Genomic DNA, 22,543 nt, shown 5'->3' with positions numbered 1-22,543 from the left:
GGGAGGCTGGAAGTCGCGGAACTTTTTTTCTAATGGACCAAGGTTGGAATCGGATTCCTATTGGGTGGGGCTAGAATGAACCCCTGCGTGGCCCCCATTAGCAGAGACAGATAATTAAAACAATTCCCTTTTCAGTGCTTGGACAGCACCCGGACCTTGGCTGGGGTAGGCCCACCTGCCGCCTCGGCCTCCGACGCAGGCCACGCCCTCCCGTCTTTAGCCTGTCCCCGCCCCTCGGCGCTCGGAGGTGGGGCTTGCGGCGGGGGGCGGGGCTAGCGCCTAGCGGCGGGGGCGGGGCATCCTGGCCTTTCACGCTCGCGCTCCTAAGGCCCCCAGCGGCCCTGAGACTGTTCTTTTCCGCTTGGGCGGCGCGCGCGGATCTGTCCATGGATCGGGCGGCCGTGGCGAGGATGGGCGCGGTAGCGAGCGCCAGTGTGTGTGTCCTGTTGGCGGGGGTGGTGCTGGCCCAGTACATATTCACCTTGAAGAGGAAGACGGGGCGGAAGACCAAGATCATCGAGATGGTGAGTGCGGGTACCCGGCGCGCGTGAGAGCCGGAGAGAGGACCCGGGGGGCACCCGGGCTGGAATGCTAGGGGCGCCCAGGGGACCCGTTCGGGACCCCCGATGGCGGCACTCGGAGCCTGGGTTATGTCTCCCTTTGAAACAGAAAGGCAGCGAATAGGTGATCAGGAAACAAGCTACCTCCTTGCTGCAAAGTCCGTTTCTATAGAGATAAACTGAACATCTGGACAGATTTCTCCCTCCTTCCCGCATCCCCTGCAAACCCTTGCAGCCAGTCCAATTCTAGCAGAGGGGTTGTTTCTGCACCGTGGCTGGGATGAGTTAGATCATGAATAGGTGTACCTGCCCCGTGGCTAAAAGAATGCCATTAATCCAGTTGGAGTTCAGGACTGTTTATTTTGTATTTGAATGTTATTTATTTCTTCTTGTTTCAAACCGCCAAGAGGTATCTTTGTGTTCATTTTTCCCCAAAACCTATTGCATAACATTTTAGAAGTCTATTTACAATTTTATTGTAATATAATGTTTCGAGAATTCTATTTGAGGAACATTATAAGGAGTGTTTGCAACAAAGTCAGAGGTGTTTTTAAAAATTAGAGTTCATTAATCAAGACAGGTAACCCACTGAGTTGCCTTCCAATGTACTTACTGGAGTGTATACTCCAGGTATATTCCAGGTGAACATCTGGAGTCAAATATTTATGACAAATCAGTTGACAGTCTACGACTCTACTAAATACTAATCATTTTAGGTTCGTGTACTACTTAGAGTATTTCAGCCTCAGCAATAAGATCTGATGGGTCAGATAAACTATTTGGTTGCTTTTGGCCTCAGGTTGAGTACAGAAATACTTTCCATTACTAAGAGTAAAAAAAAAAAAAAAAATTAACTCCTTCATGTCTCATATGTCAATTATATTTCTAGGTTTTGTTTATTGCTAGCATTAAATTATTCTTGGGTTATTACTTCTTTTCTCCACTTGTATACCCACAGCAGAAAGTTTTTATCTTAGGTATTTCATTTTGTTTACAGTGCTGTCCAGTGGAGAGAACTTTGGTGCCTTTTATCCCAAACCAAGAATTTATTCATGAATAACTTTATGTGACCCATAAAACTTAATTTTATGTTAGAAAAATGTATAATACACATGTGCAAACTGATTGTCATACCTTCTGGTGTGTAGTTCTGTGTGTAGAACTGTGGGTTCATCTGTTACATCTCTAAACCAAAAGAGCTAAAAATGAATGCTCTTGCACAATTCCACAGTGAAACCATCATGAACAGTTTGCCACCTTTGTGAAGAGAGAGACCAGGCAATCTTTACATATGCATATGTATACATACTATTACATTCACATTGTGATATATGGGCTGACTGCTAGTAGCTATTAAAAGGAAAAAAGTCAAGCCGAAACCGGTTTGGCTCAGTGGATGGAGCGTCGGCCTGCGGACTGAAGGGTCCCAGGTTCGATTCCGGTCGGGGGCATGTGCCTTGGTTGCGGGCAGATCCCCGGTGGGGGTTGTGCAGGAGGCGGCTGATCGATGTTTCTCTCTCGTTGATGTTTCTAGCTCTCTGTCCCTCTCCCTTCCTCTCTGTAAAATATCAATAAAATATATAAAAAAAAAAAGGAAAAAAGTCAAAAGAACTTGATGTTTTTAACTTGCAATTTTGCTTCTTCAAATGGGATAAGCATTTGTTTGGGAGTCTGAAGACCTTGATTCAAATCCTGGTTTTATCTCTTGGTAATAGATGTGTTTTAGGGGGCATGCTGTGCCCACCTCACCCTCAAAAACCCCCACCTTAGAGAATCTGAACAAACCCATGGATGTCCAGTGGATGTAGCTGGAACTGGTCACAGGTAATGGAACCAGCAGTAACTACCTGCCCACAGCGGGCCTGTCCATAGCTGACGAGGTAAACAAATGACTTCTGGCGCTGGGTTTAGTAGGATGTACTGCTTGGAGAATTTTTACGTAAGAGACACAGGGCGTTGCTAGTGGGCTGCACGCCCTGCTGCTGAAATGCTCTGTAAGGCACCAAGGTACACGGACAGAAGGGAAGTCAGCCACATGCCACAGATCTTCAGAGATAAGAGGGGCCCTTTCATGATGTTGCTGTTTCTTTCCCTTCAAGCCTGTTTATTTATTTTATTGTTTAAAGTATTACAGATAGTAGTACATATGTCTCCTTTATCCCCTCACTGACTCCCTCCCCCCGTCCCCCGCCGGCCTCCCCTACCCGCCCCTGCACAATTACTCATCATTTTGTGTGTCCCTAAGACCATGTAGCAGCCAGTCTTACCTATTAATGAAGCTAGTTTGGGTAGATTTCTCTTCCTTGCAACCCAAATCTATTTAAGATTATTAATTCATTTATCGTAGTCAATACACTTTATTTTTAAATAAACACTTTATTTTGGAATAGTCTTAACTTTACGGAACAATTGAGCAGGTAAGTAGAGTCCTCTTGTACTCCACAACCAGTGTCCCCTGTTACTAACATTAGTATGGGGCATTTGTTAAAATTAATACTTACTCATATATTTTATTTTGATTTTTTTCTTTCTTTTTTAGGAGTCCCCTTCCCCCTTACTTATACATTTTAAATATCCATACTTTGTTCAGATTTTCTTTGATTTTTGCCTAATGTCCTCTGCCCCAAGATTCCATTCAGAATATCACATTACATTTTCTCATCATGTCTCCCTATCCCATCCTGGCTGTGACAGTTTCTCAGATTTTCCTTGTGTGTTTTTTATTTGTTTGTTTTTTATATATCCATGACACTATGAGAAATATATATATATATATATATATATATATATATATATATATATATATATAATTTGGAGTTTGTCCCACATTCCTGGCACACAGCCCATAAAACACTTAGACTCTGGCAAGTGTTAGGAATGTCTCTTGTATGCTAATGAGATGGACTCTGCCATCTGGTGGCCCCGATGTGCGATGTGGGCTGGTACCCATAAAGATCAAGGCGTGATTACAGGATGGAACTTGCAGTCCCCGCTCACCCCTTCTGTAGAGGGGAAAAGGGCTGGGGTGTGGGCTAATCATCTCTGGCCAGTGAATTAATCAATCTTGCCTACACAACAGAGCCTCCATAAAAACCAACCCCTAAAGGAGAGCTGTCAGGTTGGTGGATACCTCAGGGTGCTGGGAGGGCGGCATGCTTGGAGAGGGCACGGAGCTCTACACCCCTTCTCCCATAGCTGGCCCCGTGGGTCCCTTCCATGTGCTTGTTCTGACCTGTATCCTTTGTAGGACACCTGTAACCATCAGTAAAGCACTCCATCAGTAATGTGTGCCGATTGTGGCACCTGAGGAAGGGAGTGTGGGAACCCTCGAATTTACACCCAGTCAGTCAGACCTATGGGTGGGCAACCTGGGACTTGCCCACTGGCATCTAAAGTAGGAGGCAGGTTTGTGGGACTGAGCCCTTCACTCACTGTAAACAGTGTTAAAATTGAATTGGCCGTGGAGTTGAGTTGGTTGATGTGAAGAAAACACCCACACATTTGGTGCCAGTGTTGTGTATGAAAACAGTCCAGTGTGAAAACAATAATAATAACAGAATAAAATAAAATAAAAACAGTTCAGTGTGAAGCATAGTAACTTTACTAAATAGTAGCTGTAACTATTATACCAAAGCACAGAGTGTCAGCCCCTCTAAAATCATTTTTCCTTATGGACACTAGTGGGGCATAATTTTAGCCACTGGTCTTATTTACTTTCACCTTTCTCTCTCCTACGCTTTCACTGTCAAAATTACTCTTTCTAGCCCAGCCGGTGTCACAGTTCGATTCCCGGTCAGGGCACATGTCCGGGTTGCCGGCCTGATCCCCAGTAGGTGGCGTGCAGGAGGCAGCCAATGGGTGATTCTTTCTCATCACTGATATTTCTAGTTCTCCCTCTTCCTTCCTCTCTGAATTCAATAAAAATACTAGTATAATTTATAAAACAAACAAACACAACTCTTTCTAATTATCCCCAGTAAGGATGACTTGCAGTTTTTGTAAACTGGACTAAAAAGGTTAAGGTTGCCAAACGTGTATATAGAAGTTTATACACATAGAGTTGAATTTTGCACAAATGTGACTGGTCTTTGGGGATGAATTATGATATAATGGTAAGCTGAATTCCTTTCTCCCTCCAGTCTCTCTGGGAGTCATGCAATAGTGAGGCCTCCCTCATATCTGTTGACCATCACTCCTCCGATTTAACTCACCATTCCAGTCAAGCATGCCTACTCAGATCCGACCAGTTCTCTCCCAGGCACCTCCTCCACTCAGAATAGATCTGGCAGCCAGGAATGGCTAGTCTCTCCATAAAATCAAAGGTTCTGGAACAAAGGTTGAGCCCTGACTGGAAGTTTCCTCCTGTCAGGCAGAGAAACCCACTTCAACACAGAGCATAGTCTTTGAAGGATGAGGCTCTGAGGCTGGGAAATGTAATCAACATTTTCATATTAAAAATGTGTTTGGGCCCTGGCTGGTGTGGCTCAGTGGTAGTGTATCAGCCCTCGGACTGAAGGGTCATGGGTTTGCTTCCTGGTCAAGGGCACGTACCTGGGTTGCAGGTTATTCCACAGCCCCACTTGGGGCACCTTCGAGAGGCAACCAATCAATGTGTCTGTCTCTCTCACATAGATGTTTCTCTCTCTCTCCCTCTATCTCTCTAAGGATCAAAGGAGAAAATTACTCAGGTGAGGATTAAAAAATAATAATAATAAAATAATGTTGAAGAAGAAATTATTTTAAGATGGAAAACATTTATTTTTAAATGTATGTGTATAAATATGCTTATGTACACATACGATGTTTGTACGAACTATTTAGTCTTTTTGGATTATGGCGGTAGAAGTCTTGAAAGGGTTTTTACTAGTTTTTGGTGATGAACAAATGATATCTTTCCTGTCCTACATTTATCATTTATCTCCACAGAGCTGGACTTTTCTACAGTTTCAAGAATCTCAGTTTCGGCCCTAGGTGGTTTGGTTCAGTGGGTAGAGCATTGGCCTGTGGACCAAAGGGTGCTAGGTTTGATTCCTGTGAAGGGCATGTACCTAGGTTGCTGGCTCCTCCCTGGCCTGGGCCCTGGATATTTCTCTCTATCTTTTCTTCTCTCTTCCACTCTCTCTAAAAATCAGTGGGAAAATGTCCTCGGGTGAGGATTAAAGAAATTAAAAAAAAAACCACTATACTTGTTTAAAAAAATAATAATAATCTCAGTTTCCACCACTTTCTTTAGTCATTATTCTTGTTAGATAGGTTATACAAAAGTGGATTTTATTAAATTTTGCACTTGGCTATCCAAATGTACTTTGACCTCTCAGTAAAATAACTTAAAATTTGGTGTCCCATTGTATTTATTCCAGAGACTAATCTGGAAAATTTAGTGTCATATAGGACAGAAAATGTAATGCCCTGAATATAGCAATAGCAAATTTACCAAGTTTTCCTATCATTTAAAATTCCATATGCTTAATTTGTGCTTTTGAAGTTGTTTTAGAAAGCTGAGAATTTTTTTTATAATCTAAGATGTTAAAAGGATGCTCTAAAAGTAACTTTTAAATTTAAGGCCCATCTATTCTCGGCCTTTGACTAAGATCAAGCATAGATATCTGTTCTTATCAGTTAAAAAAAATATATATATAGTATTTACTGATTTGAAAGAGAGACATCAATTAGTTGTTCCACTTACTTATGCATTCATTGGTTGATTCTTGTGTGTGCCCTGACCAGGGATCAAACCCACAACCTTACGTAACGGGGTAATGTTCTAACCATCTGAACTACCAGGCAAGGCTGTTCTTATCAATTTAATATCTGATATGTCCTCTATCTAAGGACAACATAATAAATGGACTTCTGAAGCAGGGAAATGAAATAGGAGCTTGCTGAGTCTATTCCATACATCCACCTGGTATTGCAATACTTCGGGAATGGTGCACCACAAGAAAAAAGAAGGGAAAAATTAAGGCCCACCTGTATATGACATTCTTCTGTTTGCTGTTAACGTAAGTTGGATACAGACCTATAGGAGTTTAAAAGCTAAAACAAATAAGGGATCGCAAACAAAGTTACATTCATGGGAAAGAATGGCTTCCTTTGATAGACTATTCAGTAAACAGAAAGCTGGCTGATGAGAACAAACATTCCAGCCTCTCATATTTACTAAGAGAAATGGAGTTATAATCTTTTTTCAATCCTCACCCGAGGATATTTTTCCATTGATTTTCAGAGAGAGTGGAAGAGTGAAGAAAAGACAGAGAGAAACACTGATGTAAGAGAAACACATCGATTGGTTGCCTCCTGCCTGCACCTCGGCCAGGACCTGGGCCAGGGAGGAGCCTGCAACCTAGGTACATGCCGTTGACCGGAATCAAACCCAGGACCCTTCAGTCTGCAGGCTCTATCCACTGAGCAAAACCAGCTAGGGCTGGAATTATAATCTTTAAAGTAGAGAGATTAGTTTTCTTATAAATAAGTGGAGTTAAATTAGATGATCTCTTAAGATTTCTAAAGATGTGATTTGCATGTCGAATAGACACGATGCAAAGGATGTAATTAAATACAACTTGATTTTCTCTCTAGTGGTCCCTTTAGAATTTATTCAGTGTTTCTCCCTCTTGGTGAAAACTGATAGGTCCATAAGTTTTCTGGTCACTCTCAAGTAAAAAACTATATATTTTTTAAAATATATTTTTAAAACATTTTTATTGATATTTATATATTTTATAGAGTGGAAGGGAAAGAGAGAGAGAGATAGAAACATCAATGATGAGAGAGAATCATTCGTTGGCTGCCTTCTGCACGTCCCTTACTGGAGAACAAGCCCACAACCCAGGTATATACCCTGACTGGGAATTGAACCCATGATCTTTTATATATATATATATATATATATATATATATATATATATATATATATATATTTTATTGATATTTTACAGAGAGGAAGGGAGAGGGATAGAGAGTTAGAAACATCGATGAGAGAGAAACATCAATTAGCTGCCTCTTGCACACCTCCTACTGGGGATGTGCCCGCAATCAAGGTACATGCCCTTGACCGGAATTGAACCTGGGACCTTGCAGTCCGCAGGCCAATGCTCTATCCACTGAGCCAAACCGGTTAGGGTGAACCCATGATCTTTTGGTTTGTGGGTCGATGCTCAACCGCTGAGTCACACCTGGCTGGGCATGACTATATTTTAAGATCACAAGGAATCAGTCTCATTTCTGCCAACAGATATGTCCAGTCTTATCTGTTATTCACGATTTCAGTGTTAATTTTCATGTGAGACTTCTAGGCGGGCATTACTAGTGCTCACCAATATTTTTAGTCCTTCTGTCCTCCTTGCAGTTGGGCAAGCTTTCACTACTCTGGCCAATGAATTGTGTCCATAGATAATATGATCAGTTCTGAGCCATTGGTACTGATGAACAGGTGCCCAGTTACCCATACTCTTTCCGCTGGGGCTAACCCTGAAGCATCATGTTGAGATGGAGAGGATACTATCAAAGCAGCCTGGAATATCATGTCATTACATGGAGGACAGCTGCCCCGGAGAGCCATCTGGACCCATGTTGGACTGTGTGTGAATGAAAAATAAACTTTTTTTGTTGTTAAGGAACTGAGATTTTTGTGTCGTTACTGCACCATAACCTATCCTAATACAGACTTTTCCATCATCCCCAAGCTATGGCTTCTGGCAGGTGGCTTCTCTCCTTCCTAGTTAATGGTGGCCCTTGATCTGGATGGGAGAGGAGGTCATAATCAACCTCTCTCTTTCCCTGCTGCTCCTCCTTCCTCTGCTAGTCTTTGCTTCAGACTTGTGAGTCAGTGGGGTAGGAGGAATGGGGCAGCATTGAAAAAGGAAAGAAATAAAGGTTCTTATTGGACTGAGTAGGTTTGTGTTCTCTGGGACTGCAAGACATTTGCAGTTGACTTATTCTTTGTTCTTATTTTTTAAAATCCTCACTGGAGGATATGTTTATTGGTTTCCAGCAGTCGCCAATCGGTGGTCCAAGAACCACTGGTGGTCCGTGAGGTCCAAAAGGTTGGTGACCGCTGGTTTAAGGAAACCTACAATTTAGACAGAAGAAGGGAGAGAGGAACATCGATTGGTTGCCTCTCGTACGTGCCCCAGCCCAGGACTGAACCGAAACCGAGGCACATACCTTGACTTGGAAGTGAACCTGTGACCTTTAGGTGCACAGGGCGATGCTCCAGCCAAGTGAGCCACACCTGCCAGGGCTTTCTCTTGTCCTTTGACTGCAGCCCCTAAATGTGGCAATGAAGACTTTTTTGCACCTCACTCAGCCTAAGTTTTTTGAAGTGATCCACGTTTAATTTTGAAGTCCCTCCCTATCAGGTGCCTCTTTGGGGCTGGACATAAATAGGTTCCTGGCTGGTTCTGTCCTGTGTGATCCCTGCCCAATCTGTGGAAAACATTCACTCGCCCCTCGCTCTGACAAACTAGGAATGCAGACCTGTTACGACAGAGCCCCTTTTTCTTTTTCTTTTTCAAATTTTAGCTTTATTGAGGTCTGACACAAAATTGTAAGGTGCTGAAATGCACATCGAGGTGATTAGATACACACTGAAAAAGGATTTCCTCCATCTATAATTGATACATCCATCACCTTACAGATTTATCTTGTGTGTGGTTTTTGTGTGTGTGATAACATTTAAATTCATAAAAACATTGGCTAAATTCTCTTAGCAAGTATCGATTATGCAATATGGTGTTATCAACTGTAGAAAATACAGAACTCTTCACAGTGGAGTGCAGCAGAGCCGTTTCTATGCCCACCTATCTTTCTGTAGCATGGGTCAGGCAAACACATTTTAAGTTCTCCCAGTGGCCCCACAAAAGGCCCCACTGCTAGCCCGGTGAGGTCACCTTAATGAACTGCCCCCTTGAACAGCTCTTTATGAATGCCATCTTCCTTCATGGTTTTTACCCTTTTTTGTTCTTTAAGTGGGTGAGGACCCTAGGGTCTTGAACCCAGTTCTCTCTGTTTCCTTGTGAAATAGTCTGTACCTGCCCAGCTGGTGTGGCTCAGTGGTTGAGCATTAACCCAAGAACCAGGAGGTCACAGTTTGATTCCTGGTCAGGGCATGTGCCTGGGTTGCAGACTCAATCAGTGTGGGGCGTGCAGGAGGCAGCTGGTCAATGAATCTCATCATTTAAAAAACATTTTTTTACATATTTTTATCGATGAGAGAGAATCATTAATTGGTTGCCTTCTGCACACCCCACACTGGGATTGAGCCCACAACCCAGGCAAGTGCCCTTGACCCGAATTGAACCCGGGACCCTTCAGTCCGAAGGTCGACGCTTTATCAACTGAGCCACATCGGCTATGGCTTGCTCATCGACGTTTCTATCTCTCCCTCCCTGAAAATAAAAAAATCATATTAAAATTAATAAAGAAATAGTCTGTACCTTAATTATGATACCTATCATATTGGTTCCAGAATTGAGCCTAAACAGGAAGTTTCAGAATTTAACATCCTCCGCAGTCTAACATTTTAAGAAATTTTTTTTCCGGTGTCACCCTTTGTTAGGGTTTGAATTGTGTTCCAACTAAATTCAAAAATTCACGTGCCAACCCTCAGTGCCTCAGATATAGTCCCATTTGGAAATAAGGTCTTTAAAGAGATTATGAACTTTAAGGAAGGTGGTAGGGAGGGGCCCTAATCCAATATTACTGGGCCCTTATAAGAAGAGGAGGAAAAACCTGGGGAACTGAAAAGGCAGCAAGAAGGTGGCCATCTGCAAGCCAAGGAGAGAGGCCTCAGGGGAAATCATTCGCGATAACATCTAATCTTGGACCTCCAGCTTCCAGAACTGTGACAAAGCCGCCCTATCTAGTATTTTGCTATGGCAGTTTTATTTTTATTTATTTTACCCCAACTGTAAGAGAACATTTATTGGGTGAATTAACAGAGATAGAAAAAGGAATTCCTAGAAGAAATGGGCTTTGCAAACACGTTCTAGAGGTAAAGAAAGGGCCCTTGGAGTTTGGGGGTGGGGAAGCTAATGGTAAAGTGCCTGGGGAGTGAGGGGGGCGGGGAGGGGAAATGGATAGGGAAGGGAAAGCAAGGGCTTACTTGGCAGTGATGTTGTGGGAAAAGCTTACCCTACAATTTCAGAAGTGGCCAAAGAGCCAATGAGATTTGGCATAATCACATTAGTGCTTCGTATTGTAGAAATAGGACAGTTCATGACATCAAGAAATTGATTTGTGTAGATGGTTTCTTATCCACAATGTTAAAGCAAGAAGAAAAGAAAGCTTGAGAATCGTGCCATTTAAGAGGTGTTCAGAAGGAAAACAGCTGTCAGAGGCGGACTACAGGAAGTGATTCCAAAAATAGGGCAGAATTAACAGTATCAGACTGCAGTGGTCACAAGTTGGACCGAAAAGCTGTTGTGGCCTTGGCTTGAGCAGCCGCTGGAGGAACAGTGACGGAAACCACAGATGGTTGTGGAGTGTAAGAAATGCTTGTATTGAGGGCATGTGCTTCATTTTGTTTTGTTGCTGAATGGTTGTCAGGTGAACCTGTTAGTGGGCAGAAGAGCAGTGAAAAGCAAGTGATGAAAGACGTAAGAGGGGGCCCTGGCTGGCTCAGCTGCTTAGAGCACCCAATACTCCCAGGTCACAGGTTTGATCATCTTGGGTAACGAGTTCTGAATCCCCAAATTAATTTCTCCTGCATTACTAGAATATATTCTTTAAAAATATATATATATAATATATATAATATATAAACACTTCCTCCTTTCTTCTATCTTAACATAGTACTGTATCAGATGTCCTCTGGGCACATAATCTGGCCACTCAGTGTGTGTGTGTGTGTGTGTGTGTGTGTGTGTATACACATATATAGAGGTCCGGTGCATGAATTCGTGCATGGGTGGGGTCTGGCCAGAGGGAGGGGACATGGGCTGTTGGCTGGCCTGCCTGCTGGTCGAACTCCTGGTTGAGGGGACAATTTGCATATTAGCCTTTTATTATATAGGATATACACTGAATGGCCAGATTATTATGCGTTCAGAAATCATCATAATCTGACCACTCAGTGTGTGTGTGTGTGTGTGTGTGTGTGTGTGTGTGTGTGTGTATATATATATATATATATATATATATATATATTATTGATTTCAGAGAGGAAGGGAGAGGGAGAGACAGACAGAGATACCAATGATGAGAGAGAATCATTGATCAGCTGCCTTCTGCACACCCCACACCGGGGATTGAGTGCGCAACTAGGGCTTATGCCCTGTCGGAATTGAACCGTGACCTCCTGGTTCACAGGTCAACACTCAGCCACTGAGCCATGCCAGCTGGACTAGAATATATTCAAATTTTTTTTTTACAGCATATTACTTACTTTTCTGTAATAGGAAACTAATCTTTAAAAGAAAAAAAGATGAGATGGTTTGATCTTATTCAGTTATTCTCATATCCTTCATTAAGTTCTCCCAAAGTACAAGTATCTATCAAAGGAAATAAAATGAAGGCACAAAACCAGAACAAACCAGTGTCACCCCAATAACTTTAATTAAAAAAAATTTTTATTAGAACAAATGTGTAGTCTTAACATTACCCTAAAGAACAAAAATGAGGGTGGGAATTATTTAGACAGCAGGCTAGGGAGGCTAGGGGACATGGATGTCTCTAGAAGTTCCCCAACCAGTTAAATTTGTCATTTCTAATTTAAACACGTCTCAGCTATTTATGGCTTCCTTGTGAACATCGAGTGTTACTCCTTAAATAGCTGGTGCCGTTTTTGAAACCTAGTATAGTGTGTTTCCTTCCAGGTGGTGAACTTCTAACAAACACTTCCTCCTTTCTTCTGTCTGAAGATAGTACTGCATCAGATGTCCTCCGGGCACCAGAACTAAGAAAGTGGGAAGTATTGAGTCTGTACTTAGAAAGGGAAGAGGGGGTGGGGGTGGGCCAAGACTTAACTGCTTTAGTGGATTAAACTAGCATGATCACTTAGGCTTTTAAAATATCTCTGTAGCTCAACGTTTATGTAATTTATACCAGTACTCAGATTTATGACCTTGTAGGACCTGTGTTGAATTCCTGATTTGTTTTACAAAGCCTGTTTCCTCAACTCCTGTGGCATTTCCTGATGATTCCTCAAAATTTAGCAATCTATGTACTGTCTTGTATTGTTTGCTGTTGTATGTGCTCTTTAAGAGTCTGAGTTGGTACATATTTCGTGGTCTTTCTGTTTTATTAATTGCACCTAAGAGAAACAGAGACCCCCAAACAGTGGCTCCAATACACAACACAGATTGTATTTTTGTAAGTTAATGAGAAGTTCAAAAAGTAGGCCGTTGTTGGTGTTAATTAGAGAGTACAAGGATATCAAGGCAGAAGTCTTTGGTGTTTTCTTAGGGTCATGCGATGGCTGTCGTAGCCCCAGCCAACATATCTATATTTTCAGGCAGCAGGAAGGAAGGAGGAAACCTATTTCAAGTACAGCAGAACTTTCTCCCTTCATGTCATTGGAGAGAACAGTCACATGGCCACCCCAACTGTAAAGGAAGCTGAGATTTTGTTGTTGTTGAGCAAATTGCCATCCTCTGACAAAACTGAGATCCTATCAGTAAGAAAGCAGGTGAGAGTGTATACTGATTCGGTATTTAGCAGTCTGCCACACTATACCACAGTGTCTGTTCTTATTGACTTAATATTTGATCGAGAAAACATGTATATAATATTACTGGTGGTCAGTTGGCTGGTAGGAAAATAGAGCATCCCAGCTAGTCCAAATACTTGGTACTACAGCAGAAAAGAAGGCAAATTCAGAATAGTCCTGCTCTCTGGCCGCCCCAAGAGTAAAGATTTATTCATTCCCACCTAAATTGCCTGGATCTTAAATAGTTCTTGAGACCCGGCCACTGCCTTCATACATGTGTATCAGATGTAGAGACTGGTCTCCCAAGTAAATGTGACAACTAGCTTAGCAGCTAGAGTCCTGACAGTACTTTCAAGGTATCAATCAAAGGCTGACGTGGATTTCAAGGGAATAGGAGATGACGTTGGGTAATATTTGATGGATGTGGCGGTATTTGAAGGGTACCCATTCTGATTGGTTCAGTCTGAATAAAATGTTTTGTAAAATAAGAGAAATACATTAAATTTTTAATATTGGCAAAGCCTAAATCCAGGATCATCTTGAATCTCCTGCTCTGCAAGTATGGAAATGTTTATTCTAGGCATGTGACTGTCCTTTGAAGGCGCACTTGTCATGTTTCCTGTGTATTACCCTCATACAGCAAGTTAACCCCATGAAAAGTTTGGCTTCTTTTCTTCTTTTTATATATATATATATATTTTACTGATTTTTTACAGAGAGGAAGGGAGAGGGATAGAGAGCTAGAAACATCTATGAGAGAGAAACATCGATCAGCTGCCTCCTGCACACCTCCCACTGGGGATGTGCCCGCAACCAAGGTACATGCCCTTGACCGGAATCGAACCCGGGACCCTTCAGTCCGCAGGCCGACGCTCTATCCACTGAGCCAAACCGGTTTCGGCGGCTTCTTTTCTACTAAGCCATTTTTAGGTTAGCTGGGACAGTTTTAGGAAGTTAACCTGAAATTAAAATGCCAAAATAAGAGGCAAGGAGCATTTATTTGACATTTAAAATAATACCTAATCGGGAGAGCAGAAGCCCAAGACTGTTGGGGTTAGGAGGCAATGGCCAAAGGTGTTTATGAGAAAGGGAGGGGGATCAATTACACCAATAGAAGAAAGGCGTTTCTGTTTGTAGGTAAGCGAACATAGTGACACTAATTCTAAGTAATGTCTTTAATTTTCAGTTCTGTAGTCATCAGGTAAGTCATAATAGCTACTTTCTTGTATTTGTTCATAGTTCTTTGGGGAAAAATGTTGCTTAGGCCCAGTCCAAAGGCTATTTTGCCTGTTTCAATATTCCAAAGGTTTGAGGAGTAAGAACGCAAGGCAGTTCCTCTGAGATGGCAGCTCCAGTTCCATTTAAAGGGCCCTGTTTGCGTACTTTTCCTACCGTTGTATGCCTTGGTTTCTTTTTGTTGTGAATTCATTTACATAGCAGATGGAGACATGCTTGAACTGGACACTAGGATTTTTCTTTCTTTCTTTCTTTTTGGACACTAGGATTTTTAAGTTGTCTAAAAATTCTCCTTTCTGGCTAAAAGCCTGAACAGCCTTAAATGCTTTTACTTTCTTCATTTGCGTTACCAATGGGAACCATTGATGCAAGGGGATAAACAGTATTTCCCCCCAACAGTAGGGCGATTTTTTACAATCTCTTAAGTGCTGACTTTATAAACCATGACAAAGATGGGCAACGCTTATATTTTGAAGTAGAAGATCCCATGTGCCAGTATTGAAGTACACCAGTGGTTCTCAGTGCTCCTAGCCAGCATCAGCATCTTGTGGGAATTTGTAAGATTTAACACAAATTCTCTAGCTCTACTCAAGATTTACTGAATCCAAAGCTGACCTGGGGGGTGGGGGAGCCTAGCTCTCTGCTTTAACCTTCCCTTGGGTTGATTCTGATGCTTGCTAAAGTTGGAGAACCATTGAACAATTCAAATCCTTACCTCCAGCAAAATGACAAATTTTGCAAGTCACACAACTTCAGGAAAATTGCTGACAAATAGTCAAAAATGGGTCAGTCAAACAATTACTGTGTAAAGAGAGAAAGCTGATAATGGTTTAGAAAAATGGGCACTTCAGTTTCCTCAGTTGGAGGTAGTATACGTTAGCTAAATAAATTATAGTGATGGCTAAATGATGCGGTATTTGAATAATAAGATATTGTAACAGCCCGGCCAGTGTGGTTTAGTAGTTGAGTGTCAACCTATGAACCAAGAGGTCACCAGTTTGATTCCCGGTCAGGGCACATGCCCCAGTAGGGGGCATGCAGGAGGCAGCCAATCAATGATTCTCATCATTGATGTTTCCCAAACATCTCTCTCCCCAAAAAAGTAAATCTGCATGAATTAACATTTTTAAAGGCTCAAAAGATAGTAACTAGAGGAAAAAAACAAAGTGTAGAACAGTTATGGTCCCAAAAGAGACAACACCCAAAGAATGACATATGATTGTATGTCACTGGAAATTTTGGGGAAACCACACAAGAAGCTCTTTATAGTTTTTCTTTTAACAACACAAGTTTATTAACATGTATATGTCAACATAAGAAGCATCCAAACCTGTAAAGAATTTTCATAAGACTTTTTTTTGAGCCAAAATTGAATTAAGGGAGGAATGTAAAGAAAATTACATGAGCCCTGACCGGTTTGGCTCAGTGGATAGAGTGTCGGCCTGTGGACTGAAAGGTCCCAGGTTCGATTCCGGTCAAGGGCATGTACCTTGGTTGCGGGCACATCCCCAGTGGGGCGTGTGCAGGAGGCAGCTGATCGATGTTTCTCTCTCATCAATGTTTCTAACTCTCTGTCCCTCTCCCTTCCTCTCTGTAAAAAATCAATAAAATATATTTTTTTTAAAAAAAAGAAAATTACATGAGGGTGGAAGAAAGTGAGGCAAGGATGAAATAACAAAATTATGTGCTCTCTAGAGGGTGATTATGCTTCTTCCGAAGGTGCTTTAACTTAGATGCTTCAGGCAAAGATAAACCTCTTACTAGGGAAGCTATAGGCCTGGGCTGTGGCTACCCACCATGGCCTGCCCAGTTAGGAATTTGTGATCAGATCATCCTGGGAGGTTATTTTCCATAGAACCCCCCTATTTTGTCCACATATACATGGGGAGATACCTGTGGGAAAATTTCTAACTCTCCTAGGTGGCTTAGAAGTTTACCATCTACAGTTAAGACAAAAGAGAGAAGGGTATGGGGGAGGCCTGTTATGGGGGGGAGGGATGAAAAGTACGGTGAAGTGAGTACAGTCCATATGCAGATTTAAGTCAGCGCGTCCCCACTGATAATGTGGAATCGTTTGTTTGGTTTTAAAATAATTCAGGCACCACAATAATGTAGAGTTATTGAGTTAAGAGGCATCTAAATACCCTTGAATCCTACTTTAACCCTTATTTTCCTTTAAAGTAGAGGTTATACTTTATATCTTTGGTGTAATAATTCATTTGAAATCTAATTGCCATGGTAGGTGTCCCCCCTTGAAACGGCAGTCTGGGAAAGCCATACAATGCTGTGTTTCTGTCAGCAGGTGGCAGAGTTCTCTCTTTGTATGTATGGCACAGGGCTGCGTTTCTAAGTTAACTTCCTTGCACTTTTGTTTGCTCTCTTGGTGCTGCTGCAACCCATCTAGCTATACAATACAGACCACCTGGCCAGGAGACAATTCCGAGATGTCCTAAATTAAATTACAGCTAGCGAGGAAGAGACCAAACAGGAGTTCTCGGTTCACACCTGCAGGGCAACCCCAACAAGACTGCCCGCACGCCTGAGTGTACATTGGAATTTCGGATTAATTTTCAGGTGGCTATTTCACGAATGTCTAAAAGAGAAAATAGCAGCCAGGTGCTGTCAAACCCCAGGCGCCTCTGCTTCTCGAATTTTCCAATCTCCTGCCCACCGCTAATCCAAAGAACCAACAGGCCTTCCTTACGAATCTCTGTGCCTGTCTCAGAACTAGCCTGTACTGTGTTTCGTCTTCCTCCACCCCCTTTTTGTCCACAGCTAATGTGGATTATTTCAGAACCACTTACCTGTTGTATAAAAACTCTGGCCAACGCCAGGATGGTGGACAGGCTTGCCTTTCCTCCGCCCCCCGCCCCCCGCCCCCCCCCCTCGCCCCCTCACCATGCTGCTGGCGGTTTAGATGCCACGCCCCATTTCTTGCTACCAATGGCCTAATAAACCCTTTCTTTGAAAAAGACTTTCAGCCGTGGAAATTAAAATGGTTGTTTTAATGTCATCCTTGCGTTCAAGTCCGTGCTGTTTATTATTTCCTTACCTGCTGTTTGTCTTCCTCATTTTCAAGGTCCTAGTCAAGACAAGATTGCTTAGAGGATTGCTTAAATTGTTTGGCAAGTTCCTGCTGATGAGTACTGTAGATGGAAGGAGGCATAGCCACGTGTGGGTTCCCGTCCTTCCTGCCCCCGTTTTATCTGCTCGGCAGCCTTATCTTGGCACGGTCCTCTCGTTTGTCTCACACCAAGTGCCCCAGTTAGGGTCTGAGTTCAGAGTATTGTCATTTAAAAAAAAAAAAAAATCATCCTATTCTTAGACAGTTTCCCCCCAGGAACAATTTGTCAGTTTATCCAGATTTCTCTGTCAAACCATGAGGGCTCTAAGGGAACGAGACCCTGGATTGATGTGGGTGGAGGGAGACGGGAAAGTTAGGGAACCTCAGCATTATAGAATAAGGAAGTGTTAGAAACTAGAAACCCACTGAGCTGTCTTAAGAAAAAACTGGGCCACACTGGGATTAGGACCTGAAAACAATTAGAAGTGAATTCCCATTTTAATTTGTCCATCTCCTGTCATCCAGTAACCAGGAAACAGGAACTAACATTTGGGGCCAAGTACACCCCATATGTTTACCTTATTTAATCCGTCAGACACAGCCCAGCTGTGAGGTGTTGTAATCTATGAATGTGCCTGGGAACTGGCCGGCTGCCGTCAGCCCCATTCTAGCTCTCTGAAGCCGGTTGGGGAAGCATACTTCCCAGCTGGGATGAGAATTACTTCTCAAGTGAAGTGTTTTGTGTTGCTCTCTTTAAACACTTTGTCTTTCCAAGCTAATGAAATACTTGACTCTCTTTTGTCTTTTGTGCATCCCCTCTAAGACACTTACAACAGAAACAGATCATGTCCTTCACTGTAGATTTCCAAAACGTTGTTCACGGGATCCACACACATGGATTTCCAATCCTGTGACTCAGCTTTAGGGAAGTTCTAATAATTAAGGGCTCAAAAACGAACTAAATAACAAAATAAATATAATTAAGGGCTCATGAGTACCTGAATTACGATCCAGCTTTTTGTAAGGAATTTGCCTGTTTTATTTATGTATATTAAGCTCCAACGCCCCTTTGATTCTCTTTTTATTTCTGATGCAAGAATAAATAAATCTAGATAAGGAAAAAGAGGCTATCTGCAATTTTACCACCTTAAAAAAACCCCCAACAAAATAAAAGACAAAAAAAGTATTTTAATAAGTGTACTACTTTCTTTTCTACGTATATAAATATTAAGTATTATTTTCCCCCAAAGGAGATCCTATTCTAACATTGTTTTTAACAAGGTTATTCACTTATTAATTTATTTCTCAGTAATAAATTTATACTTATTTTAATAACTATTATGTTACTTTAGGTTATTGTAGCATATCACAACTTACTTTGTGTTTTTTTTGTTTGTTTTTTTTACTTTTTATCACAACTTATTTAGCAAGTTTCTTCATAGTGGGACATGGTTTTCATTGTGAGAAATGGTGGATCCATGAATAGTCTTACAGCAGCTGTGCGTGTCTGTGGCTGTTGGCCTGGAATTACTGGGTCAGGAGTGTGTGCACATCTAAGGAATGTGCCGCCAGGTTCCACTGTGGGGAGGCGGTTACATTTCCACCAGCCTATGTTCAAGCACCGAGCTCCCTGTTTTCCTGGGAATAAGCATCGCTTTTTTTCTCATCTTTCCAACTGATAGCTACTTCTAAGTATGTCAGTTACTGTTGAGGTTGAACTTTTAAAAAGAATTGGCCATTTATTTTCCTCTTTCCTGAACCATAGGAGTTCTTGTTGTTGATTTGCAAAGGCTCTTTATAAGATGGTTGTACCCACGAGCGTATGTCGGAAACGTCGGTTTCCAGATGGTTTCTGTTGCACTCCCGTTTTTGAGCAATCTGAATGTGACCCTCCTCTTCAAGCCCTGACAGTGTGTCTTGGGAATGTTTTTCAGAGCTTCATTTGCACTTGGCTCCTCATTGACACATCGTGACTTCATTCTGTAGCCAGATGGGAGAGGAATATAGCATGTTGTTTGAATGGCTTGTGTAAGGTACTCATTGGTTTACCTGCCCAGATATAGAATGAGGAAGCCAACTACAGAAAAAAAAAAAAAAAGGCAGGTATGATTTTATAGATAATTTTTGTTTTATGGTCATAAGCATGACTTAACATATGCCATGTTCATTTCTTCCAAAGATGCAGTAGCATTATATACGTTCACTTTCTTATGTTTTGAGGCATGCAAGTTTCTTTTAAAATTTTCTTTTCTTTTCTTATTTTTTAAAATATATTTTTGATTTCAGAGAGGAAGGGAAAGGGAGAGAGAGAGAAACATCAATGATGAGAGGGAATCATTGATTGGCTGCCTCCTGCACGCCCCCTACTGGGATCAAGCCCACAACTGGGGCATGTGCCCTTGTCCGGAATTGAACCTGGGACCCGTCAGACCGCAGGCTGACGCTCTACCCACTGAGCCAAACCAGCTAGGGCTAAAAATTGATTTTAGAGAGGGAGAGAGACAGAGAAACATCGATGTGTGAGAGAAACATTGCGGTTGCCACCCATATATGTGGCCCATCCGAGACCGAACCAGCAACCTAGGTATGTGCCATGACCAGGAATTGAACTGGGACCCTTCCATGCATGGGAGAACGCACAACCAACTGAGCCACACCAGCCACAGCGGAGCATGCAGTTTTAATTGAACAAATAATCATTATTTTCTTCTGGGTGTGTGATATAATCATTACAGAAAACACCAAGGAATGCAAAGAAAATACAATCACCTGTGATCCTGTCCTTCCTCTGTGATGCTTGTTGATTCTTAGAATGTATTTGATATAAAAAAAGTATATTCTTTAGGTTCTTTTAAAACCTATGAGCATTTTCAAAACCTTATGATTTTTAAAACTTAAGTTATACCCACTCCTCTTCTATATAATTCTTTGCTATATTTTCTTACATCATCATCATCAGCAGCAGCAGCAGCAGCAGCATTAGTTCATACTCACCCAAGGATATTTTTTCCATTGATTTTTAGAGAGAGTGGAAGGGAAGCAGGAGAGAGAGAGACACACACACATCTGATTGCCTTTTGCCTGCACAGAATGGAGCCCAGAGTAGAACCGCAACCCAGTTACATGCCCTTGACAGGGAATTGAACTCAGGACCCTTTGGTGTACAAGCCAGCGCTCTATCCACTGAGCAACACTGGCCATGGCTTACCTTATTAGTTTTAAAATGAGTTTATCTAGCAAAAAGGGGGTAGTAAGTTAAGTCTTATACTCTACATTTAAATGTATTGGATATACCATGCCAATACTGAAAAAAAAAAAAGAGCTTAAATAGAATAACCTTTTGCCATTTTTAATATAACCCATATCAAAATAGCAATCCTAAACAATACTATTTCTTTTCAACAGACAGAATACCAACTGTGTGATGTGGAAAGAGTCCAAAATTAAACAAAGTTTTTCATCTTGTTCCATTCCAGGCACAAAGATTCAGATACAAAATGGAAACAATTTCAGTGCTAAGAACACAGTGCATTTGAGAAAAGGAGAGTTAAGAAAGACTCCCTTCATTTATGATACTGTCTTATATCCACTTTTCTTGAACTTGACCTACCTATTGCCACAATGTCATTTACTTCTGGAGTTTAGGTTCCAGAATTTATTACTTTTAAATAAGAAAATAAAAATTACGTAGACTACCTTCAAGAACTTTATTTGCAAAAAAAAGAATTTTATTTGAGTTTCTGAAAATTAAGTTAGTCAAGCTTAGATTTCTGCATAGCGTTTTTAAGAAATGCATTGAGATTGGAACCGTAGGTTTCCCTCAGTTTGTCTATGTGCGTCAATTCACAAATGCAGCAATCAAGGTCACCAGCAGTCACCCAGACAGAAGACGTTTTGGGAATGATTTTCCATGAGAAAAACGTATGAGAAAATCTTTCTTTGTTGCCTATTTTCCCAAAATGTAATACTTTATTGTTGCATCTTTGTTTTTGCTCCTTAAACATTTTAAACTTCATTCAAATAAGCATCTATAGCAGCTTGTTTTAATTTTGTTTTGAAGAGTCACAGTGTTGAAGGTAGACTGGTCTCCTCAGAAGAGTTCTAAGAGAGTATGTCAGAAACATACTTGTCTACCTAGAGTGGTGTTTTGCTTATTTAAAAAGAACCAAACATCTTCCTATTTACATCATGCAGCAATTAGCAGGAGCAACTTTTGCAAGAGTCCATAGAGAGTATTGATCTCACCTCCTACTGAATTGTCTTCTTTATATGGCTCTATTGTTTTGTTTGAAATAACTTCCTAGGGTGTCAGTCAAGTTCATATTGAAGTTTAGAAATACGTTGGATGTAATGAACATCATAAACTGATGAACAGAAATAGATACAGAGACAAAGAAGCATCGGACAGACTGTCAAACTACAGCGGGAAGGCAGGGCAGGGTTGGGGGAGGGTAAGAGATCAACCGAAGGACTTGTATACATGCATATAAGGATGACCAATGAACACAGACCCTGGTGGGGCGGGGGGAGGGCATGTGCCGGGAGGTAGGGGAGGCTGTGGGGAGGTCAATGGGGGGAAAAGGAGACATATGTACTACTGTTTGTAATACTTTAAACCATTAAAAAAAAAAAAAACAGATTGGATGGTCCAACGATAATTGGATTATGGTAAACTGAATTACTAGTTAAATCTTAGATTGAATTATTGAGAAATAATACAGGTTTTACGTGGGGTTAGGAAATGATTTCTTTCACATATAACTTAATTAATAACTTTATTCCATTTACTTCCCTTTCCCAAGATTAAAGGCAAAATGAGTCAAGCAGTGAATAAGTAATTAAGGTTTAAATTGATAGATTTGATTTCCTCTGGGCTTTTTGGTTTTTTCCCTATTTTCAAACATTGGAGAAAGGTTTTGCTGGCAGAATACGAAGTGATTGCTTGCAGGTTTCTAAGTTGATTGAATAGCTGTCAGTATCTAAAAGGTAACTAGTTTCTCAGGAGTACGGATGGGTAGCCCTTTCCCCATTGAT

General features: G+C 41.5%; 1 protein-coding gene across 3 annotated transcripts in view; it reads left to right on the top strand.

The window, feature by feature from the left end:
- The first annotated feature begins 262 nt into the window (after positions 1-262).
- The window catches only part of NT5C3A (5'-nucleotidase, cytosolic IIIA), a 58,999-nt gene continuing 36,718 nt past the window's right edge, over positions 263-22,543 (top strand). The window contains exon 1 of one of the 3 annotated variants that reach the window (XM_080665415.1): positions 263-524. In XM_080665415.1, coding sequence (XP_080521541.1) covers positions 387-524 — 138 coding nt within the window. In that variant the 5' untranslated portion in view covers positions 263-386. The remainder of the gene's footprint in view (positions 525-22,543) is intronic. The other 2 variants (XM_080665416.1, XM_080665417.1) reach the window with 2 other exon arrangements.

This window comes from Plecotus auritus, assembly GCF_963455305.1.
Source record: "Plecotus auritus genome assembly, chromosome: 4".
NCBI lineage: Eukaryota > Metazoa > Chordata > Mammalia > Chiroptera > Vespertilionidae > Plecotus > Plecotus auritus.
This window is presented reverse-complemented; position numbering and strand designations above follow the sequence as displayed.